The 8,991-nt window shown below is 46.2% G+C and overlaps 1 protein-coding gene across 2 annotated transcripts in view; it reads left to right on the top strand.

Annotated features, from left to right (window-relative positions):
* The first annotated feature begins 1,255 nt into the window (after positions 1-1,255).
* Positions 1,256-8,991, top strand: part of LOC138516905 (E3 ubiquitin-protein ligase TRIM39-like) — a 146,002-nt gene continuing 138,266 nt past the window's right edge. Inside the window, exon 1 of one of the 2 annotated variants that reach the window (XM_069632361.1) lies at positions 1,256-1,773. In XM_069632361.1, coding sequence (XP_069488462.1) covers positions 1,351-1,773 — 423 coding nt within the window. In that variant the 5' untranslated portion in view covers positions 1,256-1,350. The remainder of the gene's footprint in view (positions 1,774-8,991) is intronic. The other variant, XM_069632362.1, reaches the window with a different exon arrangement.

Genomic DNA, 8,991 nt, shown 5'->3' with positions numbered 1-8,991 from the left:
ACAGCCCATCACAGACCTCAAGTAAGAAACATGCACTACACAGCAAGGTTTAGAAAACAATTGAAATAATTCCTAGGTTTTACTGGCGGTTCTCACGAGATGAGAGACATTTTCAAATACACACACATATCATCAAGGCACACCATTTTTTTTAAGCTCATGTCCTGCTTTGTGCCTCAGAACTTGCTACTCAACATTTAACGAAATCATAGCTCTCAACCATTTGTGTCGCAATGGCGGGTGAAATCACCCGTTTTTTTTTTGGCGGGTGAGACACCGATTGGAATGAATGGGCATGCAGGAGGCTTGGCGGGTGAGTCAGCCCTTTACAAGGCGATGACACCCGCCAAAAGCGTGTGAGTTGAGAGCTATGACGAAATTAAACCTTGTATATGTCACCCACAGATCTCAGTAACGGTCACTCAACCTGCTGAGCAACAAAATTATGCCTCGTATCCGACAACAGCAACACTGTCTATTGTCATGTGGGATATGACAACTCTAAACATGCGGGAAGGGGGCACTTAAAGTGAGGTTGCTGCCCACACTGCTTATGCACCAAGTGGGCTTTTGCTCTTTGCTTAGGCCATAGCTCTCAACCATTTGTGTTTCAAGGGCGAGTGAAATCACCCGATTTTGGTTTTGGCGGGTGAGACGCCCATTGGAATGAATGGGCGAGCAGGAGGCTTGGCGGGTGAGTCAGCTCTTTACAAGGCGGTGACACCCGCTAAAAGCGTGTGAGTTGAGAGCTATGCTAGGCTACAGGTCCCATTTCATGGCTCCCTTTGAAACACAGATACTAGATAAACATTTCCTACAGCAGAGTCCAGGAAATGGATGCAAGCTGGCAGTGTCTTTCTTTCATCCCTAGGCAAGGCAGAGCAGTAAAAGCATTGCCTACCTGCTCTGTGTGATTACCTTCTGTGAAGTTAGGTCATTGAATTTGGTTTTAAGTTACATTTTTAACATTTGAACATCTTTCCACATTGTTCTGTTTGATGGGTTGAGTATTCTAGAATGCTTCAATGGTGCCAATAATGTATATTTTGTATTTTCCGGTGATGTCATTGTTGTGGGAATTATTATTTTTGAAACTTCATAAATCGTACATATTTTTGGTCACAGAATGTTGGCAAGTATAAAGCTGGCTCCTTCCCGCCTTTTGGTGTCACATGCAGAGGATTGTCTTCACTGAATGGAACGCAGTTAAACGTCACGTGATCCGGAGGCGTCACAGGTGAGGCGCTTGGCGCGCAGCCTTGTAACGTCACGTGACCAGCGAGCCGCATTTCCGGGACAGTGTTCGCTTGAAAACGAAACCTAACCTTTGCTCTTCTTCCATCTGGAGCCATGGCTTCAGCTGATCATATCCAGAGTCTGCGGGAGGAGGCAACCTGCTCCCTCTGTCTGGAGTTTTATAAAGACCCGGTGACCATTAAGTGCGGCCATAACTTCTGCCGCCATTGCATCCTCCGTGTGAGCAGCAGCCAGGGTGCAGCCTGCGACCTCCCCTGCCCGCAGTGCAGGGAGCTCTGTCCCCAGGGGGAGCTGCGTATTAACCGGCAGCTGCAGAGTATGGTGGATATAGTGCAACAGCTCCCCGTGCAGCAGCCAGTGAAGCTCCAGGGGGAGAGTCTCTGCCAGAAACACCAGGAGAAACTGAAACTCTTCTGCAAGGAAGACGAGGGGCTCATATGCGTGATCTGCAGGGAGTCCAGGGGGCACCGAGCTCACACTGCACTGCCTATAGATGAGGCTGCCCAGGAGTACAAGGTAAGGGCACACCGTGCATGCTCTCACACTGCACTGCCTATAGATGAGGCTGCCCAGGAGTACAAGGTAAGTAAGGGCACACCGTGCATGCTCTCACACTGCACTGCCTATAGATGAGGCTGCCCAGGAGTACAAGGTAAGTAAGGGCACACCGTGCATGCTCTCACGCTGCACCCCCTAGAGATGTAGCCACCCAGGAGTACAAGGTAAGGACACACAAAACATGCTGTCACGCTGCACTGCCTATAGATGAGGCTGCCCAGGAGTACAAGGTGGGGGCACACCGTACATGCTCTCACACTGCACTCCCTATAGACGACGCAATCCAGGAGTACAAGTTAAGGACACACAACACATGCTCTCACACTGCACTCCCTATAGATGAGGCTGCCTAGGAGTACAAGGCAAGTAAGGGCACATCGTGCATGCTTTCAGGCTGCACTGCCTATAGATGAGGCTGCCCAGGAGTACAAGGTAAGGGCACACGTGCATGCTCTCACACTGCACTGCCTATAGATCAGGCTGCCCAGGAGTACAAGGTAAGGGCACACCGTGCATGCTTTCAGGCTGCACTCCCTATAGATGAGGCTGCCCAGGAGTACAAGGTAAGTAAGGGCACACCGTGCATGCTCTCACACTGCACTCCCTATAGACGAAGCAATCCGGTAGTATAAGGTAAGGACACACAACACATGCTCTCACACTGCACTCTCTCTGGAGGAGGCCGCCCAGCAGTACAAGGCAAGGGCACACAGTACATGCTCTCTAACTGCACTCTCTCTAGATGTGATATGGCCACCCAGGAGTACAAGGCAAGTAAGGGCACACGATACATGCTCTCACACTGCACTCTCTCTGGAGGAGGCCGCCCAGCAGTACAAGGAAAGGGCACACAATACATGCTGTCACACTGCACTCCCTAAAGATGAAGCCACCCAGGAGTACAAGGTAAGGAAGGGCACAAGGTACATGCTCTCTAACTGCACTCTCTCTAGATGTGGCCACCCAGAAGTACAAGGCATGTAGGGAACACAATACATGCTCTCACACTGCACTCTCTCTGGAGGTGGCCGCCCAGGAGTACAAGGCAAGTAAGAGCACACTGTGCATGCGCCCACACTGCACTACCGATAGACAAAGCAGTCCAGGAGTACAAGGTAAGGACACAATAAACATGCTCTCACACTGCACTCTCTCTAGAGGAGGCTGGCCAGGAGTAAAAGGTAAGGGCACATAATGCATGCTCTCATACTGCACTCCCTGTAGATGAAGCCACCCAGTAGTACAAGGACACACAATATTTTATTGAGCAGGGCCTTTTGGATAGTCAGACACCAGGTTTCATCCTTGGCAATGCCTGGTGGGGGAGGGGTATAGCTGGGGCTTCCAGTTCCCTGAGGGTTGTGAGTAGCTCCTTTGTGTTGGAGTTGGCTTTAGAGATGCTATTCTTCTAGGAAGCTGCTTTAGCCTGGGTAATGGCTAATTTGTAGGACCTGGCAACAGCCTTGAACAAGGCTTTGTGTGCATATGTGTGGATTTTTTTGCAAACAGCTTCCGCCTGCCGATTCTTGCCTCTTGGGTCTAGAAGGTCCTGGGTGATCCATGGGAAACGGGGATATTCTTACCACCAGGCCAGAAGAGGACATGGCTTACAGTCCGTTTAATATCTCTCAACCTCCTGATAAATCTAAGGCGGCAACACCCAAAGACAGAATCTTATCCCTAAAGTCACATGTCCTTCTCAATATCAAGGGTAAACTACCATGAATAGTGAAGTGGTTGCCTTCTCTACCATATCTTCCCCTAATGGAGTTAATGCCTGATAAAAATATGAATTAATTAGATCTGCTGTTAAAAAGTCATTTGAAGTAGGAAAAACCCTGAGAAAATAATTGACATGTCCCAGAATTCCTTTGGGACTGAGGCGAGAAAGAGGGCTGAAGAGGTATGTATAGAGGACAGGCAATTTCAGGGTCAGGCAAGTAACAATAATGACCTGCACCTGAAATTAATTGGCCCACCTAAGAGGCATAAAAGTCTGCAGCAGAATGGGGAACAGGGAGAATCTGGAGATGGAGTTGGAGCAGGAGCTGGAAGGGTGGCAGTAGTAGCAGAAGGAGAAAAAGCACAAGCCTGTCAGTTCATGAGTAAGTGTGATCACTTAAAGGACAGAGGGGGAGCAGATTTCACCTGCAAGTTCTCAGCGAGTCCTGTGTTCACAAACTATGCTTGGCCGTGGTTGCACTGAGAGAGATGTGCTGAAAGTGAAGTCTTCCCAGGTGCGCTCAGTAGCTAGCTGTGATTGCAGGTCCATGCTGAAGCCCGAGGCCCGTGGCAAGAAGCGAGCTGGGGGAAAGAGGAGTGCAGGAGACTCCAAATTGGTGTGGCCGGTCCGGAGAAACCTGTGCTGTAGAAGGGTGTGGGTCCGAAGTGTACCGAAAGCCGTGGAAGCAGAAATAGAAGCTGGGAAGTCAAAGCAGCCTGCAACTGCAGTGTTCCTGGAGCCAGTGAGTGAAGCTTGGCGTTCAGGTTTACTCCTAAACACTCTCCAGTAACTGTTACCAGCTCCTAAAGTGGCTTGCATACGAGCAGAAGCAAGTAGAAGTGATTTGTCTTATTGAAAGCTTTTCTGTACAATGAAAATGTATCACGTGCACGTTCGGGTACAGTTCTCGCATATAACGAGAAATATGTCTTAACGGTTTTACATTATCAAAGTGGCAGAGTGACTCCAATTAAGGAAGAAGCGTTTTTGAAAGTCTCCGAAACACTGCAGCTGAAGTTACAATACCGTATAACATCAAAGAAAGTTTGTGTGACCAAATCTACTTTGGCATCTCCACAACCTCCCACCCCCGCTCTTTCTCCACTGCACTTGCACGTTCAAAATGTCATACGACTGCTTCTAGTTTTTATTATTGATTCATTGTTATTATTTAATTCCCCCTTGTCCCCTCTCCTTTTTTCCTTGTTGCACTATGAAACACTATTCTGCACTTGCACGTTCAAAATGTCATACGACTGCTTCTAGTTTTTATTATTGATTCATTGTTATTATTTAATTCCCCCTTGTCCCCTCTCCTTTTTTCCTTGTTGCACTATGAAACACTATTCTGTTGTATAGGTGCCTTTTATAAATATCCAATAAATAAAATAAATAAATGCTGACCTTTAACGATAATTGCAGTTGAAATGTATATGAAAGATTGGTCGTGCATACCTAAAATTGATTTTATTTCTAAGACTGAACCTTTTAACTTTACAAACTAATATTCTTTTGAAGCAGGAGTTGTTATCTTAGTAAGAAGAGCAAGCAGTACGCAAGCCAATAGGAAAACCCTTTCTATACTGAAGAGACCGTTGTTTGAATCCATCTATCAAACAGATAAAGTTGTTAAAGGTCCAGTATCCTCTGATACAAGTGAGACATTGTTATCTGAAGTAGGAAATGTGGCAATCTAACTGCAAGGTAGCCACTGGAACCAAGAAGGTGTACACAAAGCTGGGTGTTTGTAAGTTAATCAAGCCAATAACCTGTGATGCTTGGAGGGAGGAGAAAGTAAGTCTGGAAGCACAGGCAGGTTGTCCTTGAGGCAGTAAGTAAGATGGTAGAGGCAAAGAGGCTGCACTGAGAACATAGGAAAGAAGAGAGCCTTGCCTACCTGTAGAGGTCGAAATGTCTTATCTTTTAAATGCCCAACTATTTTCACATACAAAGTTGAAGCTGAAGTACCAGAACTGTGGTGGTGTAAACTATTGTCAGCAGATGTTATCTTAGAGCTGGTTGAAATAGTGGCATATTGTGGAACCAAGGAGTCTGTGTCCACAGTAACAGCAGTGGAAAGTTGGTTGTGGAGAAGGGAACAATAAAAGCATCCTGACAATTATGCCAGATATACTGCAATGGGTATGAACTGTTGCAGCATTGAAGAAGTGGCTAATCTATTTTTCTAACTGAGCGAAAGCAATCTTAGAAGGGAGACACCCAGGATGACCATTGGTGCCATTTCCTTGGCTGATATCTGGAAGGGGATCTTTTCAACTGGAAGCTGGAGAACTGTTGCCAATAGATTTCATTTGGAACTGACAAGAACTGGTTCAATACTTTATTAACATTTAGAAACCTTGACTTTGAACAATCCTCGGGAAAGGGATTTACCTAGCACAGGTTGGGGTCATCCTAATTACTGGTTGTTTAATAATTGTTCATTTCATTGTTGATCTTTTATGTTACTTGCTTTATTGTGTAGTGCGAGGGCCAGTTTGTTGAGTGATTCCCTTGGTTATTAGACTAGGTAGGGAATTCCCTGATAGGGTAGGATTAGCGAGGATTTATTTGCAGCTTTTGGTTATGATAAAATGCTTCATGTTGAGAAACCAACAAGCAGTTGTCCGCCTTGCATTACTGACCGGTCATAGATGGCAACCCTGCTCATGGTATCCTAAAGAGATTATCTACATGCCAAAGGTTGCCATGCTGAAACAAAACCAAAACGGGCGCACCTTTTGCTAGCTTCAGATTCTACAACGTCACTTCCATGCAGAGGGGGTGGTAAGGGAGTTAAACCCTCTAAAAAATGTAGACCCCCCCCCCCATCTACCTTATGGAAGAAAAAGAGCTCAGAAGGAAAGCCAGAGAAAGGACCACAGTCTCCCCATCAATCAGCCCGCTGTCCCCATAGTCCCCAACATCCTAATTGTCCCTTCTATCCTCAGACGTTGAGACAACCGGGTATCCTAAGGGCGAGTATCTTGACAGGACATCAGAGGTACAGGACTTGGGTCATGTGGACCAGCAAACAGCATTCACAGCAGAGGAGTTCCCTATCCCCAATTACAAAATCAAAGGTTTGCCAATTCGGGAGGATGGTGATGAGGGGTTTGCCCCTTATTCCAGACATCTGATACAAGATATGAGAATGAAAGGAACGAGACAGAATTTCCTTAACAACATTTATGGGTAAACTGTATCCCCTACCAGGGGAGGACTTGTCTGTACCAATCTCTTTGGCTGTCGACTTGACCACTCCCTGTGAAAAACATCTGTTGATACTCACCTGTCCCTCCAATCTTCATTCTATTAATCATACAAATCCCAGTTCCTCATGGATGATTCTCGAGCCCTGTTAGCCTGCATGGAAAGGGGAGCAGGCTGTTCAACATTGCTGGACATGTTGCAGAGGGAGACTGAATTTCTCTCTGATGTAGCCGTCAATCGAGTGAGAGATGAACCACTTACCATGGGGCTCAGTGGTTATAGCGAGAAGACCTAGCCATATCCGGGATTGGCATACAGAATTGACTAAAAGAACTGTATCCCTTCACCATACCTATTGCCTAAATTATTTGGGGAACAGCTGAAGGAAAACATCCATTGAATGCCCAAGGGAGAGAAGCCTTTGGGACCCTGCATAGAAAAGAGGGGTCCAAATCCTCTAGGTATAGATCCATACGTAATAAGCCTATCAGTCCTCTTCCAATAACTGGATGGTCTGTTTTAGAAGAAGGGTCAGACCTGTGCCTCAATAATCCAGGACTTGTCCCCCGTCCAGTCAGGAGCGTGCTGTTTTGGATGAAATCCACTCATGCAGGTCCAGTGGGAGGCAGGTTGACATTGTTTGCTTGCCATTGGTACCATTTTACATACAACGCGTAAGTCCTGGATAGTATCAGGAGGAAATATCATTGAATGCAACTTCACCCCAGAAGTCGGGGATACAGAACAGTCCTTGGCCAGCGGGTTGGACAAAGTGAGGGTCCATGATGCAGGATATTTTCATTCTGGTTTAAAAGGGGACGATCACCTGAGCGCCCCCAAGCAAATTGGCCACAGAATCCTACTTCACAGTATTTTGGGCTCCGAGGACATCGCTCTCAAAGATGTCAATCTCTTCGCCCCCAGCATCATGTTCTGGATGAAGTCTTCAAAGGATCATCACTCTTATTTCATGCTGGGACTGGCTTGCATCCTTAAATTTCAGCAATACCGTTCTACATATTGCTGTTCAGACCACACCATCAACCATTTCTAGGTTTGCCGTAGGGGGCTGGTATTTACAATTTTTAGTCCTCCATATTCGCTTAAAATTGGCTCCAGCGGTCTCCACCAAGATTCTGGTCTCTCTAATGGAATGACTTCACAAACTGGGCATAAACATTTTTTCATACCAGAATGATTGATTAATATAGGGCCCTCCCATCCAAAGCGGCGAAAATGTGTCCAGAATTCTCAATTCCTTATCACCCATGGGTTCCAAATCATAATCGTGACCCTGTCAAAATTGGAAAAGGAGGGAAGGCACACGAAAGGCCCTGAATGCACCAGTGCCTCCACCATCTAAACTGATGGACCCAGTGGGAGAGATGCACCCAAGGGTAGCATTAAGGATTTCTCTTCTGTGCATAAGATCAATCGGTGGCCTCAGCAGCGTGCTATCCTCCAGATAATTCTTGGGCACAAACAGTACTCACTGGAAGAGAAGGGGCGTGGGGGACCTTGCTCAATGTGCCCTCCATATTTGTTTTATCACTCAATAATTTGGAGAAGGGGAGTGATGTCTAACAACAGGAATTGGGCTACATACCCCATGTAGGCCTCTGTGTGGAGGACTGTTTAATGGATAAATAAGTTCTTTAGTCAAAATCTACCTTTTTATCCACCGGCTCTGCTGGAGTTACTTCATCCAGAGTGGAGTTTGACTGTCCGATTAAGTTCCCCAAGTTGATCGTCCAACTTCCCTGTGAATTTGGCATTACAACTCTCCCTCTGATATAATTTGAACAAGTATTGGGGGAGAAAAGAGGGTTTTTCCTATCCTTGTATTCTTTTAGGAGTACATTCTTCATGTCCATGTGATGGGGGTCGCCTCAAAAGCCACCAAGAAATTACAGAAGTAGTCAAAAAGGAGTGTACGCTGGTGCAGGAAGTAAGTTTTATTCAGGGCCCCAGACACAGCTGGGACAGCAAAATTCAAACCGATTTCGGAACAGACCTGCGTGAAAAGGTGCTGTTAAAGAAGCACTGCTAAATCTAGAACTTTTATGCAATGCAAAATAATTCGCATTCATGATTGTGAGACATGAGAACATCTCCCCACACTTTGACCTTACATTGAAGCATACGTTATGTTCAATAATTGGGTCTTATGAACCTTCCAACACCACCCTCAATTACCATATGTGATGTCACAATCCACCCCCCAATTCCCACAGCACAAA

Source organism: Ambystoma mexicanum, chromosome 6q, assembly GCF_040938575.1.
Source record: "Ambystoma mexicanum isolate Mex_15411 chromosome 6q, UKY_AmexF1_1, whole genome shotgun sequence".
In the NCBI taxonomy this organism is placed as follows: Eukaryota; Metazoa; Chordata; class Amphibia; order Caudata; family Ambystomatidae; genus Ambystoma; species Ambystoma mexicanum.
This window is presented reverse-complemented; position numbering and strand designations above follow the sequence as displayed.